This window comes from Ambystoma mexicanum, chromosome 14, assembly GCF_040938575.1.
Source record: "Ambystoma mexicanum isolate Mex_15411 chromosome 14, UKY_AmexF1_1, whole genome shotgun sequence".
NCBI classification, from domain to species: Eukaryota; Metazoa; Chordata; class Amphibia; order Caudata; family Ambystomatidae; genus Ambystoma; species Ambystoma mexicanum.
The window spans coordinates 193651380-193678295 of record NC_090940.1 but is presented as its reverse complement, the minus strand read 5'-3'; the positions used below and the strand labels follow the sequence as shown (position 1 = coordinate 193678295).

At 44.3% G+C, this 26916-nt stretch overlaps 1 protein-coding gene across 2 annotated transcripts in view; it reads right to left on the bottom strand.

The window, feature by feature from the left end:
• Nucleotides 1-26916, bottom strand: part of LRRC9 (leucine rich repeat containing 9) — a 2495628-nt gene that overhangs the window by 1741256 nt on the left and 727456 nt on the right. For both annotated transcript variants that reach the window (XM_069638901.1, XM_069638902.1), the window contains one exon: nucleotides 7867-7998. In XM_069638901.1, coding sequence (XP_069495002.1) covers nucleotides 7867-7998 — 132 coding nt within the window. The remainder of the gene's footprint in view (nucleotides 1-7866; nucleotides 7999-26916) is intronic.

Here is a 26916-nt window from a genome sequence, read left to right as displayed (position 1 = left end):
GGTGTCACTGTTGCCGAAAATGAATTCAGTGGACCAATTACTCTCAAAACCATTTTCCGGACTCGCACACAGTGAAAAACTGGAGGTGAAAAGACTAGGGCCTGATCGGCCAGATGTAAAAATTGAACAGTCCGCAAAAGATAGGGGAAAGGCTTACACACGCACATTTCCCATGGTGTGGTATGAAAAGAAGACATGGCTCACTGGTAGCATTGCTAAGCGGTCTTTGTTCTGCTTCCCTTGCCTGCTGTTTGGAGGTGAAACGGCATGGACAAAAACCGGAGTCACTGATTTAAAGCATTTGCCAGAAAAAAGCAAGAGACATGAATCGTGCAAATCTCATATTGAGAATATATTACAACTGCTCATGTTGGGAAGTGTAAACATTGCAAAACAGTTGGATGATGCCTATCGCCGGAGCGTGATGAGACATAATGAGGATGTGGATAAAAACCGATACATCTTGTCAAAGTTAATAGACTCTGTGCGTTTTTGTGGTGCGTTTCAATTGGCTTTACGTGGCCATGATGAAACTGAAGACTCTTTAAATCCTGGTGTATTTAGAGGCCTGGTGGATTTTGTATCCAGCATAGACAGTGCAATGGAACTACACTTAAAAAATGCAACAGTATTCAAGGGCACTTCAAAAACAATTCAGAATGAACTGCTGGACTGCATGCTCACGGTCACCAGAGAGATCATTGTAGAGCAGTTAAAATGCACAGATTGTGTGGCTATTCAGGCAGACAATACAACTGATGTTTCCACTAAGTCTCAGTATGTGCTAGTCTATCGCTACATTGATGAACGATACAGAATTGTTGAAAGGTTTTATGGATTCGCTCATCTGAAAGACTCTAGTGCTTCCCTGAAGATTGCCACAAAAAAAAGTAATTGCGCAAACATATGATGGTGCGAGTGTAATGAGGGGGGTGTCTGGTGGAGTCCAAAAGAAAGTAGCTGAAGTGTATCCAAATGCACATTATGTACATTGCTATGCACACCAGCTTAATCTCATCATTGAACAGGCTGTTTCAAAAATCTCAGAAGCTCGAGTTTTCTTTTGTGATATCTCTGGCTTCTGTACATTTTTTTCTCGTTCTCCAAAAAGAACCGTAGTTCTAGATGAGGTATCAGATCAAAGACTTCCAAAACCATCTCGCACTCGCTGGAGCTACCATATTCGGGTAGTGAAAGCCATATATCAGCACAGGGAAGCACTCCGTACATGCTTTGAGACCATTATTGAAAGACGGACTGATTTTGAGGGGGTTACTGTGCATGAGGCCCAGGGATTCATTCGAACTCTGAAAGAGAAGGAGTTCCTTTTCTTCCTTTTTTTGTTCAATGACATAATGCCCCATGTCGACATTCTATATAACCAGCTTCAGAAGCGAGACATTGACTCTGTGTATGTACAGAAAGCTACTGCAACTTTTAACAAGTGCATTGGCAGAGTACGTGAAAGCACTGACAATCTGGAAGCTAAATTTCCATCAGAGGCAACTTTTTCAGGTTGCAATGTAAATATGAACACTTTGAATCGTTTGGCTAAAGAAGTATGTGATATTATAGTTACACAAGCCCAAGAACGCTTTGCATTTTCCTAACCACTTGGAGGGGGCCAAATTGTTGCAGAGTGACCTATTTCAAACACATGGACAGTCTTTTCCCAATGATGCACTGAATGCAACTGTCCAAGCGTACCCCATGTTAAACAAGGAAAGACTGCACACTGAGCTTTCAATTGTTTATGAGAGACCAGAATTCTGTAGTTCAAGTGGGGCAATTTCTTTATTAAAAGTGTTCATTGAAAACAATCTCGAAGAAGAATTTAGTGAGACAATGCAGTTATTAAAAATTCTGATTACTACACCCATGACAACAGCTGAGTTTGGGCGCTGTTTCTCCACCCTGAAGCAAATTAAAACATTCTTGAGAAACACAATGACTGAGGATCGTCTGAATGCTTTGGCCATGCTGTCCATGGAAAAACAACTAATTTAAGAGATCCCTGGCTTCAATAAACGGACTATTGATAAATTTGCCTCTCTGAAAAATAGACGTGCACAATTTGTGTACAAACTTTCAAAATGACTGACCAGTGAATGTTCTGTTACAAACAAGCTATGTGCAGTTATTTTGTGGGTTACCTTGAATTCTTTGTTTCAATGGCCTTATGTATGTTAGGATTTTGTGTAAGGTTGCAGTGATCTATTTGACAGAACAGTGAGAAACGTGAAGTAAGTTTTGATGTTATGGTTGTTGGTTGATAATAAAGCACTCAACATAATAAACTTAGTAAACTATTTCTGTTGCATGTTTCTCCATGCAATAAGTATGTGCTATTTCTGAGACCTGTGCATTCCACGTGTTGCAACTTTGAGAAACTGAAGCAATGGCAACTCAGCGTGGCAGACAGCCATTAAAGGTAGGACAAATGTCGCATTAATTAAGTGGTTAAAAACTAAAGTAATATTTTAAGCTTAGTTTTCCCCTTTCAGAAAATGCCTAAAATCCCACCTTAGTAAGAGGATGAGCATATGTGAATGCCAGTAACAGCATGACAAACATATGTTTCCATCATTACTGACTTATAATGAATTTCTTTATGCATACACCATAGTACCAGCTATTCTCAATACAAGCAGCTGTAAAATACACCATCACACTTGCACACGTAAGAATAGTATACCACCATTAATATGTAAAACCGAATGCTTTTTTCATATTTCGGTGGGTTTTTTGGACAGTAAATTGCACATTTTGTAGGCCATTTTTCCAAAATTTTCGCGGGGGGAGAACCCCCCTGCAGCCCTCTTGGGGGGATGGGCTTGCGCACTGCGCGCGCTGGCTACTAAATTCACCCTGGAAAATGTACGCCCCACCAGCTTTCAAACTCACCAGCCGCCACTGAAGATGAGGAATACGTGGGAGGACACAATCCATTCGAAAGAAGGACTGTGATGACAGAAAAGAACTGTGATGTAGGACAGTGAAGGAGAATGTCTTAATGAAGGAGAAGAACTGTGACAAAGGACTGATGAAGGTCAATGACTGTGATAGAGGAGAACAACTGTGATGACTGCTATGAAAGGGAAGGACTGTGGACAGTGACCTATATTAAAGCAGGACTATGATGAAGGAGAAAGACTAACAACAAAGGAGGACTGTAACAAAGGAGGATTGTGACAAAGCAGAACGAATGTGACAAAGGAGAAGAGCTGTGACAACGCAGAAGGACCGTGCCCTCACGCACCTTTATTTTAAATTGTTTTAGTATTATTCACTGCTCCCACTGCATTGTGTGCCTTTGTATGCATTTGAATTGTGCTGCCCTCACACACCTTTATTTTAAATTGTTTTAGAATCACTCACTGCTCCCCACTGCATTATGTGCCTTTGTATGCATCTGAATTGTGCTGCCCTCACGAACCATTATTCTAAATTGTTTTAGCATCACTCACTACCATTGTGTGCCCCCTACTAGCTTGATTAGGCTGCCCTTCGCAAGGCCAACTGTTTTTAGATCTCCACCTCAGCAGTCAGGTCGGTGGTCGAATCCTTACTGCCACATCTAGATTTTGCCCTATTCTCTCCAATGTATTCCACTACGTGTATCCTCTGGCTCTTCACATACATCGAAACATACACTGATCCACCTTAACCTGCTATCTCCTGCCAACGCTAGTACTCACCTTCTCCTACCTCCCGAATCCCTCACCGTCCATCATTTTAACTGCCAACGTAGTCGATCCACCTAACTCCCCTCGACACCTCTCCAACCAAGATGACTGGCCCCCACAAAGGAGCACCGCAGCCACACTCAGCCCTCAAGCTCACCTACTTCTAGGCTCACCAGGCTTAGGTCCCGCACTGAACCGGCACTACCCCCCAGCCATCACAGTCTCAGGCTGAGCTCTCGCACCTACCACACCTATACTACTAATTACACCTCCACAGGCAAAGACGCCCACATCCCACCAAAAACATCTTCCACAACTCCCCCTCAGAGGACTCCCGCCTCCTCCTTCAAGCCCTCCCACTTGAACACTACACAATCATATAAGCCCTCTCCCATCATAACCTCTCCCTCTCCATCCTATATTCTACCACCTTCCCCTCCCCTTACTAAAAAGAACTTGCCCTCACCCGCCCTCAAATGCGCTCTCATAAATGCACGCTCTCTTTCCGCCCATGGGCTGGAAATCAACGACCTCATCACTACTTAGGACCTGGACTTACTCGCCATCAAAGAGACATAGCTCCACGAGGCATCCGGTCCAGCCATCTCGCTAGCCCTCCCTACCTGATACTCCATTTCCGATAAGACAGACTGCTGTCTAAAGGAGGAGGCGTAGCCCTCATTACCAGCCTATGCAACCACCCATGGGAAGGTAACGCTGACCTACTTTCAGCCAAATTATCCCTGTCCTCCAACTGCGCTATCAATATGCATCTCACATACCGGCCCCTTGGCACAGTCCCAGATTTGACCTCATCACTACTTAGGACCTGGACTTACTCGCCATCAAAGAGACATAGCTCCACGAGGCATCCGGTCCAGCCATCTCGCTAGCCCTCCCTACCTGATACTCCATTTCCGATAAGACAGACTGCTGTCTAAAGGAGGAGGCGTAGCCCTCATTACCAGCCTATGCAACCACCCATGGGAAGGTAACGCTGACCTACTTTCAGCCAAATTATCCCTGTCCTCCAACTGCGCTATCAATATGCATCTCACATACCGGCCCCTTGGCACAGTCCCAGATTTCCAAGGACACTGCGTACTTGGCAATACATTAAAAAGATCCAATAAAATTATCCTACTCAGTGACCTCAATCTAGGCTTGAATGACCCTAAGGACAAGGCAGCCTCAGCCCTAGCCAAGGAAATAACAGATCTAGGGTTCTCACAAAAAGGCATCAGCCCAACCCACTGCAAAGGCTGGACCCTCGACTGGGTGGCAGACCACAATTGCTCCACATCCATCATCTCCAACTCCGCCTATCCTTGGACATACCAGAACTGTGTCCAATTTACCATTCCCACTACACCCTCTACAACATCTCTCACATATGCCGTTCCAGCCCAGGTCAGAAGCTCAAAAAAACTAGCCAAGGACAACCTTTGTCCCTTCCTGGAAGTCACCGAACTCAAGCCTCCGTTCTCGAGTGACCCCAGCACACTCGCAGATTATCTACGCCGACACCCTCACCAGAGCTGTCGACGCCATAGCCCAAATAGAATCCAAAAAAAGAGAAAAAATCCATGCACACTAACTCATGGTTCAAGGATGAACTACACGTCTTATGTACCAGTAAGCGTAACGCCCTAGCAAATTGGCACTCCAAGTCTAGCGACTCCAGCAAGGAAGAATTTAAAAGGCTATCCTCTCAGTATAAAGAAACAATTTTCAAAGCCAAGTCAAACTCGTTCAACTTACGGATTTCCAAGGCCAACTCACAATCCGAGGAAATGTTCTCCATCTTTAAAGACCTTATCACCCACTCCACCAGCCCCGACGAGATCAAATACAAGATCAATTTAAAGCCAACCTAAGAATGACCACCCCTCTCCTGCATAGCCTCCCTCCCCATAATCCCTCTGACCGGCTATTCTCATTCTGCGACGTCTCAGAATTTGAAGTCCGTGAACTCCTCCAACATCTCAAACCATCTATGTGCAAGGGAGACATCTGTCCTCCCAACATCATCAAAGAATGCACTGACTCCCTGGCTCCTCTCATCACGGCATTCATTAATGCTTCCTTCACAATATGTACAGTCCCTTCTAGCAAGAAGCCTGGATACGCCCTCTTCTAAGAAAAAACACCCTAGATCCCACCTCCCCCAACAACTCCCGACCCATCACCACTGTCCCATTCCTTCTCAAATTCCTTGATAAAGCAGCCCACAATCATATCCAACACTCCCGTGAAACCAATGCCATCCTCAGTAAAAGGCAATCCGGATTTGGCAAAGGCCACGGCACTGAAACCACCCTTTTAGGCCTTAAATACCAAATAACCTCAATCATGGACAAAGGTAAACCTGCTCCCCTCCTTCTCTTGGACCTCTCGGCCGTCTTCGACCTTGTGGATCACAAGACTCACCACCCACCTCACTCATGCAGCTCACTTTACCAACATGGCCTCCTCTTGGATCACATTGTTCCTCGAAAGAACAGCCATGAAGGTCTCCTCAGACCAGGCAAATGCAGCTCCGTCCACCATCCATTGTGGAGTTCCTCAAGGCTCCTGCACAGCTCCCACCCTATACAACCTGTTTACAAAACCACTCTTTGATAAACTAGACTCCTTTGGCTTAGCTTACACCAACAATGCCATTGATACGCACATACTCCTACCACTCTCTGGCATATATGACCAGGACACTGTAGCTCTCCTCCAGATCTATACCACCATCCAAGCCTGTATGGCGCCTAATGGGCTGTGTCTTAACGGTGACAAAACCGAGATCATCATTATCGGCCCCAAAGAAACATTAGCCAAATTTAGCTAACAACACGGTCACTTTACTTATGACAACTCCACCATCCCGGTCTCATCATCAGTCAACACTCTAGTGGTCTTCCTAGACTCTGTGTTGTCCATGAAACGACAGGTCATTGCCATTGCCTCTTCAACTGCCCACACCACCAAGCTCATAAAGAGAGTTAAACCATTCCTATACAACCAGAACTGCCTATCAATAGCTACTGCTACCATTGGGCCTAAACTAGACTATTGCATTGCTCTCCTAGCTGGCACCTCTGCAAAAAAACTAAAGAGACTTGAAATAGACCAAAATAATTCTCTCAGAGCAGCACTCAAGATCCCGAAGAGGGACCATATCACCCAGGCCAGGCGAGCTGCTCATTGACTCCCCGTAAAAGTCTCTCACCCTTACGTACAAATGCTTAAGCCTCTCTGCCCCTCCTTAGCTGTCAGAGACTATCATCAGAGGCACCTCATCACGCCCCAAAAGAACCTGCTATGCCAATCAACTGCGCATCCCATCCATCAAAAGAGGCAAAGCAGGGTGGATTGGCTTCCCACATATAGCATCCAAACTGTGTAACGCCCTACCCATCACACTCAGAGCCGAGACCTCCCTTCCAGCATTCCGGAAAATGCTAAAAACTACACTCTTCAACTAATCACTGCCATTCTACCCTTCATTCTGCCTGTAACTAAGTATGTATCTGTTTTCTTCTTGCAATTCAAGTGATTTTTTACTATGATGATCACTGTCTGTAACAGCGTCACGATGCCCACAGGCTGATGTATGCTTTATAATTGTTAATAAATAAATAATAAAAAAATGATGAAGGATTGTGGATTGGGAGAAGGATTGCGCAAAGGAGAAGGACAGTGACAAGGGAGGACTGTCATGAAAGAGGATCAAAGGCAGGCTGTCGCAAAGGAGAACTGTCACAAAGTAGAAATGTGATGAAGCAGGTATGTGACAGAGGACAATGACATACGAGAAGGACTATGAAAGAAGTAGAGGAAGACTGTCACAGTCCTTCTGTTTTGTCATAAAAGAGAAGGACTGTGACGAAGGCGAAGGACTGTAATTAAGGACTTTAATGACGGAATAGGGCTGCTTCCCAACACCTTTTCTATTCTCAATCTTCCCTATAGCATTGTTCTGGCCACAGGGTAATGCTTGTATGCCAAAACCTAAGCTGGGCTACATGCACAACAGAAAGGAAAATGAAATCTGAATCATTTTGAATCTAACACCAATCTGAAAGGCCATATACAAAAGTATACTTTTAAAAAGTTGACGCTGTCAATTTTCAGCCAAACTAAAAAACATGGCATGCATAAGATTATTACATATTACATATCTAAATACCAAGCATCCGAAGGTGAACCCTCTTCAAAACGAACATTTCCAACTGTTTCCAATTCGGTCAGCAGGAACCGGAACAACAGGTCAGAGTTTTCTTTGTGTTTCGTAACATCCTTCTGGTGTAGTGCTTCCAGTCTGTTAAAAAGAAGGATGGATCATTTGTAGTGATGAAAACATATCTTGATATACAAGAAATAATTTCTGAATGTTTGACATTTGGTGAAATGAAAGAACTCATTATCAACAAACTCCTGTTTTCTTTTCAGAGTAGATTTTACTTCACATACATTTGTATCCTGTCACCCTTGATGTCGTGTGTCAGTATGAGCAGTGCTCTGTGGGGGTTGGGGGGTGAGTTATGGTTGCAAAGGTTATTACTGCTGAATTTCTTTGGTTTTCAGATTTAGTGGTGAAGCAAGTGGCAGCACTGAGCCCTCTCATTCAACCTGTCACAGATCTCTAGAGCATGACAGGGCACTAGATTACAGAATGAATTTAAGGAATGCATGTAAGAAACGTGATTATACTTAAGCATTCCAGATTCTGTGTCAAACATCAATTGCTATCTTTTCTTGCTGTCTTAACCAAAAAGCAAGCAACATTTAACTTTGCTGATGCACTGAGTGGTGAAAACTAGTTGCACAGTTTAGGGAGGGAGACATGGATAGTGTGATAAGGCCTCCTTTCTACCCTTCATGGGGAGTCACTAAGGGGCCAGGGTACCACCACAAGCCACAGGATGCTGGGCCCAGAGGCAGCCTGGGGAGGATCCTGTGACTACCCCAAGCAAGCCACTTGCAGAAGGCAGGGACTTGTCACATTGCAACCTGTAACAATGTCAGTAAACTAACCATTTCAAGAGGAAATAGGGACCCTTCTCAGCCTGGGGTGAGAGGCAAACTATGGTGGAAGCCAGAACCATTCATTCTCCAGGGGGGAAGGTGGCAGTTGGTAGGGGTAAAGGTCCCATCCCCTCTCCTCAAGTGCCTGTATGTTTCTTGACAGTGCCAGTTTGGAACAAACCATACCTCTTGAGAACAGTGATGGCCACACTCTTTTTCTTTCGCGTGGACAAATTAAAGAGGCAGCCGAAGTCTGGACCGACCGCCCAAAATAACAGCAATCGATATGTACTTTACTTTAGACTCCTCCAGTCTCTAATTAACGGGAAAACAGGGAGTGAGCGAGCCGACGAACAACGTGACCCCAAGCCTGCCAGCTGCAGGGACGCTGCGCACTGCCCAACACTTGCACGCACATTGCGCTTACAACTGCGCTGGATATAACCCAGACAATGCAACATGGACTTGACGCAGAGCAGCTTCTACACAAAACCCAGAATTATTACTTACCTACCTTGGATTTCACTGCAATGCGGCTCCCTAACACGAACTGCGAGAACTTGCAATGCCGGCTGCCATTGTTGCAGCATGGCTGTCCCCAATGGAACAAAGGGGATGGAAGAAAGGGGCGGGCCTTAGCTCCCTATTTGTAAACATTAATTATTGTAACACAACTCAGGGGTGGGTGAGACAGGGCCAGATTGGTAAGGGTCAGAAGTCCAATTGGAACATGAGGGGAAGGATAAGAGGTGCGACAGGAAACAGGAACTTGTGGTTTGTTCGGGTGAGGTCAGAGGAGGAGGTGTCAGACCAAGAGACTAGCAGGAGGAAGAACCGTGGACTGGAGTGTGGCCGTGTTTTGAAAAAAGGTGAGATCATGGCTGTAGAGAGCAAGTGGTACTGTGTGGTGAATGTGCCTGTACGATAAGTGAGTGAGACTGTTAGAGGGAGTGTTGAGAGTGAGGGAGTAGTAGTAGTGTGTAGAGGGGAGAGCAGCAGTAGTGTAGAGAGAGAGGAATAGTAGTGTGGAGGGAGGAGAGTACAAGAGGTGTGGATAGGAGAAAGTGGTAGAAGTATGGAGAAGGGAAATGAGAACTGTGGAGAAAGGAGAGTAGTAGTAGAGTGGAGAGTACTAGAAGAGAGTATGAGGAGGTAACACTGCAGGGTGGAGGTAGGTTGTAGAAGAAGAAACATTTGAGGGATAGAAGAGGAGGAAGCATGAAGAGAGAAAAGAGAAAGTGGGTTTGAATTTGAGAGAGGAGAGTAGCAGGAAGAAAGGAAGAGATCAGTGAGCGACAGGGAAATGAATATCAGGACATGAGAGAAAGGAGCCAGAGTGGGGCTTCAGTGTCTGTAAGGCACAACCTTTCCATCCCTTTATAACTAACATCTGTGATAGTGAAGTCCCAGATGGAGTTTAGACAGATTAGGCAATTGCCTAGGACCTCGTTAACAGAAAGTTAGAACATAGATAGTAGGGTTCAATAAGGTTTAGATACTAACCTGGGGAATAAGGACACCTAGGCTAGGGAGGAAAATGCTTCATCTAGACAAGGGAGTGAAAGAAGAATCTAATGGCCTTTCTATAAATTCATAGAAACCCCTTTTACCATATCTGGGAGTTGGATTATTCTTTAGGCCATCTGTGACACACCAGAGACCTTCATGCACCTTGCAGTAGGGGAAAATATTTTGTGAGGCAAGAACTGGACATGCACACACTTCCTGATGTTTTATTGTAAGTAAGAACAACAAAATAAAATGCATTAGACATGAGGATGTGTTATGATGTGGCTTGGAAGATGTCAGCCTGCGCTGGGCTCTCAGTGATGTCATCAAGTGGAATGATGTTACATGAGGATTCCACTACATCAGAATGAGGTGTGTTTATCTTTATAATAGTTCTAATGTTTACAGTTGATGGGTTGTTGAGGGAGATCAGGCTGCATGTTGGCAGCTCGGGGTCCTTATGTATTTATCTTAATAAATACCTATCCATTGATATCCTTGTGTCCTCCTAATGTGTACTACCCAGCAGGATGGTTATCTTAAGCCTCTTTGTGGTCTTTCTGCCCATGAAAGAGACCCTGATGAGGATAAAATACAGCTCCAGGCAGACACAGCTGTGGCGCCTCCCCGACTGACAACATGCACTGCTCCAGCTATGGGTCTCTCCCGGGTGTGTCACCATATTGCACCATGTTACACATTCAGGTGATGATAGTCACTATACAAACTTTCAAGAATCTGCCCTCGCTTTCTACCCATTAAAAAGTACCAGTAATTGGCACAGTGATCGACTTTACAAATTACTGAAAAAACATCCTTGTGATGGAAAAATCCAGTACGGAACCATCCTGGCAGTTCATAACAATTTTATCTGTTGCTGCCTCATGCAATCTGGTATATAATGACATCTTCAGCCTAATATCTCCCAGCTCCTCTTTGCATTTGCAGTGTAAAACAGCAAAGAAATGTACCTTTAACTGGGTTTTCGTACAGAAGCGTCCATTGTCTGTTAACTCTTAAATTAATGTAATTTCTAATCCATTGCATTCCCCCTTTAATGATTGAATGTGGGCGAGTAGGTAATATGCCAAATTACAACCCTCAACGCCTTTTCTAATATTCGGTATAAACAAATATGCAAAGCACAGATAAAAATCGAAAGCAAATGAACAGCCACAACAAACGGTGCAATAAAATATTCATACATTTTGATGAACATGACCATCTTGTGAAAATATCCCACCAGTGGTTTTCTCTCATAGTACAAATTTGCTCAGCCAATTTGACAAACTGTGTTTAATCTACAACCATTTTCAATTCAGCACTAAATGTGGACTTTACTATTTATTTATTCATTTATTTATTGGGCATTTGTAAGGCGCTTAAACAACAAGACAATAAGTAATGCAAAATACAGAAAGAGGTCCTACTAGGCCTTTTGAACATTTGGATTGTGCAAGTGCAGGGTGCGAGAAGAGACAGGTGAAGGGGATAAGTGCTAGGGGTCCACAGAGGGGTGAAGTGCTAGGGAGAAAACGCAAAAGGTAAGTGCAATAGTCAGTTGCGAAGGCAACAAGTAAGTGCCAAGTAGTGACCACAAGATGGAGGAGGGGTTACCAGCCTAACAGTAAATGCAGACCAGTGAGGCAACAGGCCAAGTGTTGCCCGAAGGCAAGTGCAGGGGGGGGGATGCTGCGGGCGAATGGACAGAGGGCCAGGACCCAGACGACACATAAGGCCCCAGGCCACGAATTAACGGTAAGACGTAATTACATCGCGAGGCTTTTTTTGGCAGAGTTTTTTGCCGGAAAATTTCAGCCGAAAAACAAATCGAAAAATATAGGGGGTGGGTGGGTAAGGGCATACAAGGGGTATGGAGGCGTGGGGTATAGGGACTATAAAATAGGGAAGGGAGACTTGGGGGGGTACCACGCAAATATAAAAAAAAGAATTTGATGAGTATTTTTTGGGCGAAAAAGCCTACCGAACAAAGAACATAGAACCCAATTAACAGCTATTGTGTGGATCAGCATGGGTGGGAGTGAGGGAAGGAGGAGGAAAAGAGGAAAGTCTTGAGGTGTTTGCAGAAGTTGAGGAGATCCGGCTCAAGACGGAGAGAAAGTGGGAGGCTGTTCCAGAGGAGGGAGCCATCTGAGGAGAGTGAGCGACCACCCGCTCTCTACTTAGAGGAACGCTTGACAAGTAGAGAGTTGGAGTCGGAGGAGCGGAGGCATCTGGAGGGAGAGTACTTGGTGAGCGCGAGTTGCAGGTAGCGTGGTCCCCGGACACAGACGCCTTATGGATGATGCAGAGGGATTTAAATTTGATCCTTGCAGCAACCGTGAGCCAGTGGAGAGATTTTAGGGCTGAGAGATACGGTTCCTGGGCTTAAGGCCAAGGATAAGTCTCGCAGCCCTATTCTGAATTAGCTGAAAGGGACGGTTAGAAGAAGACATTGAGATCGCGCAAGTGCAGGGGAAGGGGGAGGGAGCAGTGCAGTACATGGGAACGACAGTAAAATTAATAGAATAAATAAATAAAGCAATAAGTAAAATTGCGACCAGCTGGTGGCAGTGCAAGGGTAAGTGCAGACATCAGGAGTTAAGTGCTGGTAGGGGGCTGTAGGGATACAGAAAAAGTCCCCAAGTGCGGGGGATGCCAAGGAGGCAGTGCAGGGGTGCAACTGGCGGAGGATGAGACCTGGGCCAGAGATCAGAGGGTAGCCAGGTGACCAGTGCAGTTTCAGCCAGGAGTTCAACAGGGGAGAGGAGGAGAGAAAGCAGAAGCAAAGAGGAAGGTTTTGAGGTGCTTCCGGAACCAGAGATGGTTCTCCTCAAGTTTCAGGGAGGCAGGGGGGCTGTTCCAGAGGGAGGCCCCAGCCGTAGAAAGTGATCTACCACCAACTTGTTGCTTGGAGAAGTGACTGACCCTGAGGGAGTTGGAGGCGGATGAGCAAAGAGCTTGAGAAGGAAGATATTTACGAATAGAGATATTTACAAAGGAGATAGTGTACCTACTAAAAGTAGGGGATACAGGATGTCAGATAAGGTGTGATCTTACATCAAGATGGAGGTCAACAAGATGTTAGATCTTGTGGTGATTGAACCCTCTAGTAGTCGTTGGTCAAGTCCTGTGGTTCTGGTACCAAAGGCAGATACCTCTGAGCTGAGGTTCTCTGTGGACTACAGGGCTATGAATGCTGTCACTAAGACAGATGCACACACCTTACCTAGAACTGATGAGCTGGTGGATACCTTGGGTGCTTCCAAGTACCTCAGCCCATTTTACCTCACTGCAGGGTACTGGCAAATAGCCCTAGCAGAACATGCCAAGGAGAAGACCGCATTCTCAACTCCAGGCCTTTGCCATTTCAGGGTAATGCCATTTGGATTGAAGAATGCACCTGCCATGGATGCCCCGGGGCCAGGAGCGCTATATACATAAATAAAATATACAAATAAATATACTTTTCAGAGGCCTTTGAACCATGTCCTTAATGGGTTGGATGAATTCTGTCTTGCATATATGGGTGACAGCAGTTTTCAGTGCCACCTGGGAGGATCATGTGAAACACCTCAGAATTGTGTTACAGGCCCTTCAGAAGGCCCACTTGACTATAAAGGCCAGCAAGTGCCAGATTGGTCAAGGTTCAGTGGTCTACCTTGGGCATGAAGTAGGTGAAGAGAGGATTGAGCCTCTACAAAGTACAGTATAAGCAGTACAAGACTGGCCAACCCCCAGCCTTTTTAGGTCTCACTGGGTATTACAGAAACTTCATGGTAGACTATGGCACCATAGCTGCTCCTCTGACATCTCTCACTAATCCTAAGAAACCCAAGAAGGTCTCTTGGTCTGAGGAGTGTGAGAAGGCCTTCAATGGCTTAAAAAGACTCCTTGTGTCAGGCCCCTGTTATCAAGGCCCCTGACTACAAAATAGCTTTTAGTGGGCAGACAGGTGCCTCTGACACTGGGATAGGTGTCGTCCTATCACAGGTAGATGAGAAAGGCAAGGAACACCAGATTGTATTCATAACTTGCCAGTTTGAGGACAGAGAGCTCAGGTGGTCCACAGTAGAAAAAGAATGTCTCTCTGTTGTATGGGCCCTAAGGAAGCTGAGGCCCTACCTCTATGGGACCCACTTCACTGTGCAAACAGACCATAAGCCCTTAAAGTGGCTCATGAACATGTAAGGAGAGAATCCTAAATTGCTCAGGTGGTCCATAATCCTGCAAGGGTTTGACCTCACCATTGAACATAGGCCAGGTGTCCAACATAGTAATGCTGATGGGTTGTCCAGAATGTTTAACCGACCTGAACAAGAAGCTCAGCCAGGGGTGGTTTAGTTCCCCCTGTCCTTGGCCTAGGCGGGGCAAGTGTCAGGAAAGATTTCCATTTATGGGTAATTTTCCCTCCAGTTGTGAACCCCCCAACCTTTTGCTGTAGTCTGACCATTCTAACCTGACTTTGCCAGTGGAGCCCAGCATTCTGCTGTACTCAGCTGGACTTTTGCTCATTTTTGTTATGTGGAAATGGACATGCTCTTTAGACTGTCAGTCCTGAGAGACTTGGTTTCCCTTAGTCTTTCACTTTGTTGCTATTTCTTAGTAAAATTTTTACAGTGCACAATATAGCTTACAGTACAGTGTGCTGGGGTCCCTTTTTAATTTTTAAGGCCCTAGACACCCTTGAAGGAATTTTTGTGAATGTACAAGTGTGTCCAGGACAGAGCTGGTGGCAGCAGTTACTTTTAAAGCATTTTTGACTCTTTTCTAGGGTCAAAAACCAGTTTGGCCCAGGACAGTGGCCAGTGCCTATAATGGCCATGCCACAAGGTCCTTTGTTCTGTGCTTTGGCCATCTTGTCCCTTTGCCTTCCCCAGGTCCAGCCGACCTGGGAAATTCCTTATTTGGTCATGCAGACCCGTGCGCAAACTGAAGCTTTCGCAGGCTTCTGCATGCCTTGTGTGTGTGTGCCCAGGATGTGGGTTGGAGCCGTCTTGTTCCAATATACATCCTGGGTGCCAGGATGTCTAGTGTGCTGGGATGACTGGGACCACCGTGGTCCGTTATTGGTCAACGTCTGGGATGGCTGAATGTGAGCAGATCTCTTATTGGTTTCTCTTCGTTTTGGCATGAAGGAGATTTTGGATAAGAGAAGGCCCCTTACACCCATTCCAGGTCGATCTTCTGAGTTCACAACAAAGTTAGTAAAGGAGCCAAGTACCCTGAACCGAAGAAGCAGATCGTTGGAACCGCTGGTGACCCGCTGTCAGGTTTGGCACCCCGACCCTGCTGTTGTCCCATCAGAGCCCCTGTTTCTGATCGAACCTAGAAGGTCTGCCAGGGTGCGTCAACCCATTGGAATAGTGGGACTAACTATTCTCGGCACCTCCTGCTTAGCCTGCAAACGAGCCTGCTTGGAAGTGTTCCTGGACCGCCCAGTGAAATGACCAGCTCGTATGGGACCTTTACCCTGGAACAACCGCCGTCTCGAGTTCCGACTTGAGCCTTTGGAGACTGTAAGCTCTGGTTATAAGGCACTGACCTGCCGAGTTTCGTACAACTAGCATTCCTAGGTCTGAAATTAGGAGAGTACGTATGAACTCGAGCATAAACAGTCACTGTCTCGCCCAGCTGTGATGACGATCTTCGTGTGTGCCTTGCTGCTGTGCCCCCTAAGACTCGCTGCAGTGGAACTGGCCTGATCCCCAGGAGCAGAGGAATCGCCACTGTCCAGCCACAGAATCAATTCCAGAACGCAGCCCCTGAAAGCCGTAGAGCCGCACAACTGCAGGATTCGAACCTGCAAACGTTCTGGACTTGACTGGCTATGTTTGATCCAGAGTGCGGTGAGGGTCGGTAAGTACTTGCATCCCTTATCGGTGGCCCCAGGAACATCCATAGACTTTTACGCATGAGTGTCCCCTGAGGGCCACTCTCCTTTATCGAGGTAACCTGCTCTACCGAGCTATTCCCAATTCTTGGAACCTGCTCTGCCCTCTTCGGGAGACCCTCCTTGAATAGTGGGAAGTTATTCTTCATCACCTCACTCACCTTCCTGAGTCACTACAGCCCCAGAGACCGCGATTTGAACTTAACCGCACAATTGCGTGCTCCGGGACTGAATGTACTTTTGAGCTCAAAGCTCCACTCATCGTAGGGACAGGACTGCCTCTTAGTTAGGGTTTGAATTGTTAAAGGACTGCCTAAAATATATTCGCACTGTGTGACCCCTTTCTTTGCAGGTTGTGGATCTCTACTTGTGCAATATTCTTTTAGGCATTGGTTACTGTATATATGTTTCATAGTTAGAGTTGTGTTAGTTTGGTTAATATTGCTTTGATTCTACTTTGTGTTTGACGTAAAAGACCTTTAATAAATTTATATATATTTTTGATATATACACCTGACAGAGTAATTTGTGGTGTTGTTGTTTAATGTGTGTGCTCACTGTGGGCTTTCAATCACTCTCCTGAGACCTAGTCTTGACCACCGCCAATGCTAACTTGATTGGTCTGGCTTGTCCAGAAGGTTTCCCTGTTCCAAGAAACTAGGCTGACCTTCTGAACCTCTGCCCACCAGGTCAGAGTTCAGAAATCCATCTTAACACTAACGTTGCAAGAAGAATCGGAGCCCATCTGAGGGGGACACAAAGGGCCGAAGAGCAATCGCCCAAGGTGAAAGACTACCAAAGGGACTTTTGTTTTTTTTATTGTTTATGATCCAGCAGGCCTTCTAAGGCAAGAGACTTTATAGGAAAGAGACTTGGCCCCAGAAGGTCCTGGCATAATTGAAAGGAACTGTAACCTTGTGCTGGCGAGGGTCAGGAGTGTGCTGTGCTTAAAGGTCCTAACCTTTTCCCTGGCTAAAAACGTGGAGAAGGGAGACCCCCGGCTATAACATCCTGACTTATCCCACACTCTTTTTGAACTTAGCTGTAAGGATCAGCAATCTTTTTTTGTACAGGCCCTTTTATTTGACTAGACTTTACTTGGACAGCATTATTATTACTTGATGGTTGTAGCTTGCTCCCATCTTATATTTATGTTTAGATTAGTCATTTATCTAACCCATTTATACAGTTTAATTAACATCCTTGAACTGTGATCACTTGTGTCTGTCTTTACTGTTGCCACATGAGTTCCTTACAATAGTTCCTTCCAGATTTTAAAGAGTTCAACCGTGTTGTTAGACGCTCCAGAGAGGCGGGCCTGGATGTGAGGCCGCTTCTTGGAATGGATGGAGAGACGATATTGCCTTTGGAGGAAGCGACAAACCAGTTTGTCAGAGGATGAGCTTGAGGTCTGCCACTTCCATTCAGCAGCTCTGCACTTGTGTTTCAGGGCTGCTAGATCAAAATAGTGCCAAGTGCTATATTTGGAGAACGGTTTCAGGCGAATCCTCATGACAGGGGCCAGAATATCGACAGTGTGAGTGATAGCGAGAGCTAGCTTGTCGGGAGCAGAGTCAATAGTTGAGTCAGAGGTTGGAGGAGAGGAGGGCGCAAAGGTGGAAGCGAAACCAGCTATTGACACTTAATTCATTGGACGGATGTCCGCATACGAGGCTGGCAGAGCTGGGGGAGGTTCGGTCAAAGGGCCGAGAGGTCCCAGGTGGGAAGAAAGGAGAGAGTGGTCAGACAAGGAAAGAGGGGTAGAGAGTGCGGGGGAGAGAGCAAGAGATCAGAATGGATGATGGCATGGAGAGTGTGTCCAGCCAAGTGGATAGGACCGGAGAGGAGAATAGAGAAGGAGCAAGAGGTGCAGAGGTCACGGAAGAGTAGAGGCCGTGATTGAGTCAAAGTGGATGTCGAAATCACCCAGGAGGAAATTGGAGGTGGAGGTGAGAAGAGAGGAGAAGAAATCAGCCCATTCTGAGAGAAAAGAGGCGATGGGACCCAGGGGCCTGTAGATAGTAGCAATGGTCATAGAGGAAGTGTGAGAGATGCCAAGCTTGGAGACCAGGCTTTTAAAGGAGGAGTAGGGCTGGGTGAGTATAAGGGAAGTAGGCACCTACTGCGGGAAGATCAAGGCTACACCACCGCCAGTGCAGATGGGATGAGGCTTTGAGATGATCTTGTAGCCATCAGGGAGAAGAGAGTCAAAAGCAGTGACTGTGCTGACATTGAACCACGCCTCAGTGAGAGTGAGGACGTCGCAATCAAAGTCTTCAATGAGGAAGCAGATGTCAGAAGAGTATTTGGTAGCAAAGCAAGCATTTGGTGTGGCTAAGTGAAGCTGGCCACCACCTTTGAAGGTTTTCGGAGGAGGCCTACATGGAGGTGCTCCACCCATCGGAGGAGGTGAAGGATATGTTGAGATCGAGGGACGGAGGAGTGGCAGGATTGGGGAGGAAGTTGATGAGAGATGGCAGGCGCTGGTCAAACAGGAGGAGATTGGGTTGAGGATCCCGGGCCATGATAGAGCCATTGTGATAGACATTTATGATGAACCTTGACAATGAGAAGCCAGCAAAGAGGAATTCCCATCCAGTACCACTATTAATGGAAGAGGAAGAGGAAAGGAAAGGGGAGAGCTTGGAAATCAGATGTGGAGTCCATAGGTCAGAAAAGAGGATGTCAGTGACAATTTGTCTGGATGTGGTACTGACGTAAGTGTCTGCGTTACAAGACAGGAAATCTTTTTTTAACTTTTTATTTCCAGACTTAGAGAGAGAGCGGGATAGGTGATAGCATAGCAGTTAGAGTAGGTAGGAGAGATGGAGAGAGCCATAGTAGGAGGTAGTGAGGGAGTGGGACAAGAGGAAATACTGTACAGGCACGAGACAGTTCAGCATGCGGACTAGCAGCCAGGGGTAGATGGTATTTAAAAAGCACACATAGATGTGATTTTGCACACAAAAACTGAAGTAGAACAAGAGTGGAGGTAGCGACAATTTAAAAAGCACACCTAGATTTGGTATTGTACAAAAGCACTAAAATGGTTTCCATGAAGCCTCAATGCCTGTCTCGGGGAATAACCAGGAGTTATCAACCCATACTGTAATGTCCAGTTTATCACATAAGAAACTTGAACGAGTTGCTGTGCATAAACACAGTGGTCCGTGCATTCAATGTTTGAGTTGCATAATCTAAAATGTATGCATCATTTTCTGCACAAAATACAAACTACTTATCAGTTCATAGCCATTAATCAAAAGCAGGTGTTTAGTACTAATGCATATTTGATACTGAATAATTTGAAAAATGTATTTACCAATTGCAGGAATGTATATTTAGTCTCTTGCTTTATGTTTCTTCTAGTCCTTCATTTTAAAGATCGTTTTAGTAATGGTTCGGCTTGGATCACATTAATTTAGACGTGAAATATATTTGACAATAATAAAGAGTATTCTAAGACCCCAACCATTGAGGCTGCTGGTACATTAAATGAGACCTCTGTTCTTAGAGCTGTAGGTATTATACTTTGAGGCCTAAAGGCATTAGCGCTGATCACACAAACGCTGATTCGGCTGTAGGGTCTTAGTGCAGGGAAGAGGCAGAAGATTTGAACCTATAAACAGAGGATTGAGTTCATGATACGGGTTAAGCAGGAAAGAACAGTTTGCCCCAAGGTTACTTCTGAGTATGGACACTTCAAGAGGAATCTTGTCACATGAACACTACAACATGTATACAAGAAGTAGAAGGTCTTATGAGAAAAGTTAACAATGGAATGGGATTCGCTTCTGTGGCCAGTGAGAATCTCTCAGGAGAAGGCGATCCAAGACCATGTGAGATCTCATTCTTTGTTTATGTGAAAGCTACTTATCAGCCTAAATTTTCCTAGAAATAAAATGTGATTTAGGGGCAGAGGTTGATTTCTGCTGGAAGTTTAGAAGGAGAGAGGACGCACATTTTCAACTGCATTACAATGTAATAAAACTATACCCGTTTCCTTGCTACTCTTGGAAAATCAGTAGTGTGTGTTCTGTTTCTTCCAAACATTAATGTGATTCTGCAGCCATGTAATTCCCTATTACTCAATCTCATCGGTAGCATCATAAAACGACACCACAGTTAGGAAAAGTTATTCACCGTAGTGACTACAGTACTCTTAGTCAAAATTCCCCTATCCTCCATACTTATGGAGCTCTTGCTGAGCCGGCAAGGCACTGGAGTGTTAGCAAGAAATGCACACTTATCCTTTAAGAATTTAAACATGGAGGTGGACAGCACAGCTCAGAGCAACAATCATGTAATATGCCAGCTTAAGCCTAGTCAGCTATCTGCTATCATTACAGTGCCATTTAGTGGACGCCTACAATTCAGAAGGATTACAAACAAAATTTCTAAGGTATTTTGAAGAATTGCTCTTTCTACAGCACGACTGCAATATATAAAATTAACTCTTCAAAATATCTGCCTTTTCCTTTTTATCACAAGGCTATTCATGGTGAAGCTCGCTTTTAACAGCACTTTTTAATAATACATATTATCATTTGAGGAAGTGTGGCTACTTGCCACACAGCCAGACACCTTGTGAGCTGGATTTATATCCTTTTGTTTCTTCCTCACATTTTCTTATTTTCTTCACGTGAATATGGCTTCAGGGAAAAATAACCCAAAAATGCCCATAACGTCAAAAGAAACACAAGTTACGGCCACCACCAATAAAAGGCTAAAAAGCTAATCGCCTCCGCCGCCGGCACCTATAGATCCTGCAATTGAGACCATATTGCAAGAAATAAGGTCACTTAAACCTTTCATAGAAACCACCAACCAGAAATTACAACCATTAGATGAAAGGTGGAATGTCTTCGAAACAAGAATGGCAGAAATGGAAAACAGAATTGGCCTTGCAGAAGATATTTCTCTCAGAGTATTGCTGTTGGAGAAATCTGTTAAAGACCTACAAAAACATAATCAAGATTTGGAAAACAGAAGGAGGCGTAATTATGGTCGCATTACAGGGCTTCCAGAGGGATCTAAAGGGAATGATGCCATCTCTTTACACTAAAATTTACTGATTGCGGTGTTACATCTACCTAAAGAAATACCCCTCAATAGTCAACATGCACACTGCATTGGCCCTGCCAGAAGCTCTCCACCATTGCAACGCCCTCCACACACTATGATTTTTTGTCTACTGGAATATACTCAATTGCAGCTCATCATATTAAAATCTAAAGAGAAAAACTCTCTTATTTGGCACGGCACCAAGATCTACATTTCACAAGATGTCGCAAAGAAGACTGCCCAACAAAAGAAGGAGCTTCTCTCCTATCGCCCTGAGCTTAAACAGCTCTACGTGAGATACGGTCTATATCAAGGTCTATATCATCTGTGCTCCTTTAAGGTAACATTTGATGGCCGTACTTCCATTTTTGATGAACCTGCAGACCTTAAAGCAAACATCTGATCTCTTAAAACTGAAAACATGGATACATCTCTTCCCATCAACATCTGGTACCTGACTATTTTTTTTCTTACCGTGATATGCTGCAAGTTCTTAAGATTTACCCACTACAGTGGTGGGCCGGGTGCCGTTGGTACCCATTTTCACTGAGGGCTGTTTTTGCCCTGCTGGTGCCATCTGCTCCAACTCCTCTATCTCCCTTTCGCTATTCCACGGGTACTTGATCCCTTTCACACCTTTAATCCTTTGTGTATCATCACTGTTATGTTCTTCATCACCTAGCCTTTATTTCCCCTTTTCTCCATCTTTTTGGTCAAGTTTACCCTGCCCTCTTCACGTCCCTTTTGTGTTTTCCCTTCGTGGTCATCCTTGGTGGTGCATGGAGGAGCCTATCATTCGCAGGCACAGATTGCTATATTTACTACCTTGTGCATAATGCTCATAATGTCTTTTATTACCCTATGGTTTCTCAATGTATATATATATCAACACGTCTTTTAAACTATAATGGTGTTTCGATGTGTAACATGGGATATTAAAGGCTGTAATCACCCAATTAAGAAATATAAGGTAATTTCTCATCTAAAAAAGCTCAATCCCTTTATTGCTTGTTTACAAGAAACTCACCTGTCCATCCCGGAAGCCATGAAACTCAAATCTTTTTGGGTAAAGGATGTAATAGCAATCGCTGCGGTGTGTAAGAAGAAGGGCGTTGCTATTCTAATTAGCAACAAACTATCATATAAGATTGTGGGTCAAGATGGGGACAACCTTGGAAGATGGGCCTGGGTCAAATTGTGTATTGGTCTGATATCATCACAATCATGTGAATCTATGGTCCTACCCTACCCGATCCGGATTTTTGGATTATCTGCACATCTAATTTCCCCAACCTTATATTATGTGGAGACATGAACCACATTTCTGACCCCAAATGTGCATTCAAAATCTCCAAGTCACACAAAGCCTTCAAACAATGTATTACAGAGACTAGTCTTATTGATTCTTGGAGACTAGTATACCCGGTAGACCTGGACTACACATTTCACTCACCTCCGCATGATACCGACTCTCGCCTCGACTACAATTTCACTACCAAATCACTTACAAATTCCATCTCAAATATTACCAACTCAGATCATGCTCCTGTTATTACCACATTAGACCTCACTGACATTAAAAGACCATCCTCTAGATGGAGTTTCAACAACAGTCTCCTTCAGGATAAGAGTTTTATTACATCACTACTTTCATTCCAACAGCAATATTTTGAAGGCAATCCTGACAGTGACACATTGGTCAGTAATAACTGGGATTCATTTAAAGTCTGCCTTAGAGGTCACATCATTGCCTATCCTAGTATGAAAAAGAAGCAATACAAAAAAGACCTTGATGACCTTTATTTGCTCCTTACTAAAGCTGAAAAACTATTTCTACGTTTCCAAATTAATAAAAACAACTCACAGAAGAAGCCTCTAATGCTATATTTAAGTATAAAACCAAAATCTACCAAAGTTCGAATAAGGCTGGTAAGGCTCTTGCTTCCTATCTAAAGGCAAAAAAAGAAAAAACTTGTATTGCCAAGATCAAAAATACTCAGAGAACTGTTATTACAGATCCTTTGGGTATCGTTGATACCTTGAAGCTGATACCTTAAGCTGATACTCTGATCTTTACACCCCTGACTCTATTATTACAGAAGCCAAAATCTCTAACTGTTTTGATAATATTAACAGAAGCTCCTACCCCATATCAAATCTTGATCGCGAAGGAGGACTTACCATCAATGAAATTAACCAAGCCATCAAAGGGCCGAGTAGAGGTAAAGCTCCAGGACCGGACGGCCTTTCTACAGAATTTTTCAGCGTATTTTTACGTCAGCTCACTCCTAGACTTAAAACCTTATTTTCCTATTTTATATCCAAAGTCTTCTCGTCTGGTACTTTTTCTGAAGCCCTTCTCATCCTTTTTCCTAAATCAGGAAAAGATCTTGATCTCCCTAAAAATGACAGGCCTATTTCCATTATTAATGGAGAAAGTAAAATCTTCGCCAAAATATTAGCTAATAGAATAGAATCTCATCTTTCCACATTGATTACATTTGATCAAGTAGGTTATTTTAAGGGCAGAAACATCTCAGCTAATGTCAGACTTTTACTAAATGCCTTACACTTTACTACTAGATATAAAAATGATAAATAGGGCTATGAAGTAATTGGGATTTTATGTTCCATGCATTAAAATGGCACGGTTGTGTCAAAGGCTTTATCTTTTTAGTAAAAGTCTTTATTCTAACCCAAAATCCTCCATATTCATCAGTGGTCAAACCTCTTCCTACCTTTCTTTAAATAGAGGCAGTAGACAGGGATGTCCCTTTTCCCCCATTCTATATGTACTATCTCTAGAACCTCTCCTAGAAATCATCCGACAAAACAAAAATATCCCCAGCATTTCGGTAGGCATTCATGAGCCTAAGGTTGCTGCATATGCAGACAATATCCTCGTCCTGTTAAAGAATCCTAAACAGCATCTTCCACACTTGATAGCTGTCCTGCAGGAATTCTCAGCAGTTTTCGGGTTATAAACTTAAAGACAAATCAGAGCTATTGCCCTTGAATTCCTTTTGTCTTACAAATGAACTAGATATTTATGGTTTAAAATGGTGTTCTGTCTCCTTTAAATACTTAGGTATACAATGTTCCCCCTCTATTATGTTTCTGTTTTTTTAATGTTTTATTTATTTGATAATGCGCACCAAACCCTCAGGTAGCAGGGCGCAGCAGTTACAAGATAGTATTATTAAAATCAACACAGACATTTTACTCAGTAGACTTTCCGAACTTACCTCCACCTGGTCCCCTTTATATCTTTCCTGGTGGGGGTAACTTGACACCATTAAGCTGATGCTTTCCCCCAGTGTTTTATATATGTTAGAAATGCTTAACATCCATTTTCCTACTACCTTTTTCAAATCCATTAATTCCATTCTTCTTAATTTTCTCTGGGGAAAAGGAAAATGGAAAAGAATTGCCCTTAGTAACCTCAAAACCCCCCTCGAACAAGGAGGAGTTAGTTTCCCCGACTGTAAATCATTTAGCCAGGCCTTCCTACCTAAGAAGACAAGCTTCTGGTACTCCTCATTTGACTCCAATGACCTCCCATGCTGGTGTACTCTTGAAAAACAAATAGCCCACCTTCATAATATTGCAGACACTTTTTTTTATATATCATCACACTACATCTACTATCTCTGACCCCATTAAAGCGTCTATATCTGCTTTAAGAGTTTTCCTCTTTCCATTAATCAAATCCCCCTCCCATAAGCTCTCCCCCTATTTGTGGCACAATAAATCAATTACCACCACCAACAGGATCTTTTTTCGTAAGGTCTGGTTTACCAAGAGTATCAGATATATAGACCAAATTATCCAAAATCATAGTCTAACATCATTTCATGATCTTAGGAGATCCTTCGCCTTGTCCCTATCGGATCTGACCTTCTACAATAAATTGGTTATCGCATGCCTGGACGGTCTTCAAGCCCATGATAACACTGTTTTATTACCTGACACCATAAAGTTACAGCTGCTCTCCACCACTCCTGATATCAAATCTGCCAAACTGTATAAATTGTTGAACACTGCAGAATCATCTAGGTTGGGGTGGGCGGTCCAATCTCATTGGGAAAAAGATGGATGCACCACTTTTGATGACGATACATGGTCTCTGTTATGATCTAGAAGTAGAAAAATCTCCACATCGGCCAATATCACCCAAAATCTTCTATTCTTCATGCATAGAGCCTTCATAACCCACCTTCATAACTCACAAAATCTAAGGTCCATACTGATTGAAATTGTTGGTCATGTGGAAACTCCCAAGGTTTATACAGGCATATGTATTTTGACTGTCCCTATGTTTTTCGGTTATGGCAGGATGTGCAGAAATACATTGAAAGCAAGCGTCCCCCAAAAGGCAGTGCCCTCCCCGCAATGAGAGGTAATAAAGGACACACCCCAGGAGGGAACGAGACCACGACAAAGTGCGTGTGAATGTAAAGGGTTTTTTATCTAGTCAAATAGGGCATGTAAAGGACTCTGCAAGCTCAGAGAGCGCTCTGTCGGACAATAGCAAAGACAGTCTTATTTATTACAAAACCACGTCACGAGTCCTACACACTATAGGGGGCACATGGTCTTGGGGATTGGGTGGTGTCGACTAACTATAGGCGGAGCAGTGATGAGCAGCTCCAGGATTGGTGGACATCAGCGTGGTGCCAACGTGGGGTGGATGGGTCAGCTGGGCTCATCGGGGTGGGGCTGCCAGGCCAGGCGCGGTCAGTGTCGTTGATAGAAGGCTGCCCTAACATTCTGGCCTTGTGGCCACGCACACACAAACAGTTGTCCTGTAAATCCTACAATGTGTTACTCTAAGAAATAATAGGATACCGGAGGAACAACATGCAATGTGGAGCTTCGCCAATACATCAGTGCATTGTTACTTTTGACCCGTTGACCGGGTGTCATAAAACGGGGGTGTTTGGTCTGAGGGCACGAGGTGAGCTGCCCTGTCATTCTGTTCTTGTTAGATGTAGTGAAGAATTACTTTATTATATGTTAGTACAGAGTTGAATATCTATTCTCCAAGGCCCATTAACTTGGGGTGAGCTGGAGTACTACTAGATCAGTGAAGGTGCACCTTTGGCCACTTGAGGCGGTGGGGTTTAGGACCAGGTTGTAAATACTTCATTTGGCCGACCATGGCGGCCTCGGATATGGGGGAGGTGAATACTTGAAGCGAGTCCAACAGAATGAGGGGAGGTGAGGCTCTGTTGCCCGCGCACCAGCTAGCCCTGGCGGACCTTGGCGGGAGGAGGGGGAGATGGCCTTCTGTGTATGAGCGATTCTCTGTGCCTGGGATGCACACTATACAGAACGAGGAGATGGTTAATAAAGTTAGTAATATTAGAGTGATTACACATTTCTAATGTCTATACATTCATGTACTATTTCATATATGACTATGAAAGTCTGGCAGTGTTTCATACTTCCCTGAATATCGGATGACTACATTTTAGCAATCACACACGGTAGCAGTTGGATAACACATGAGGTAGCATTAGGTTTGGCGGTGTACTCAGGAGCATAGAAGTAATACGTTCAGTACATGTACATTCTTGTTCATGCATTTAAACGTGTCCCACTGTATGACACACACATATTCTCGGTAATGCTTTTTCCGCCTTCCTTTGTACTTAGCAGCATTCGTTAGTTAGCACTAGGTGGGCTGTATCAAGCCCTTTCATTGAGTCTTCTAGGCACATGGTATCTTACACGGGCTGAGGT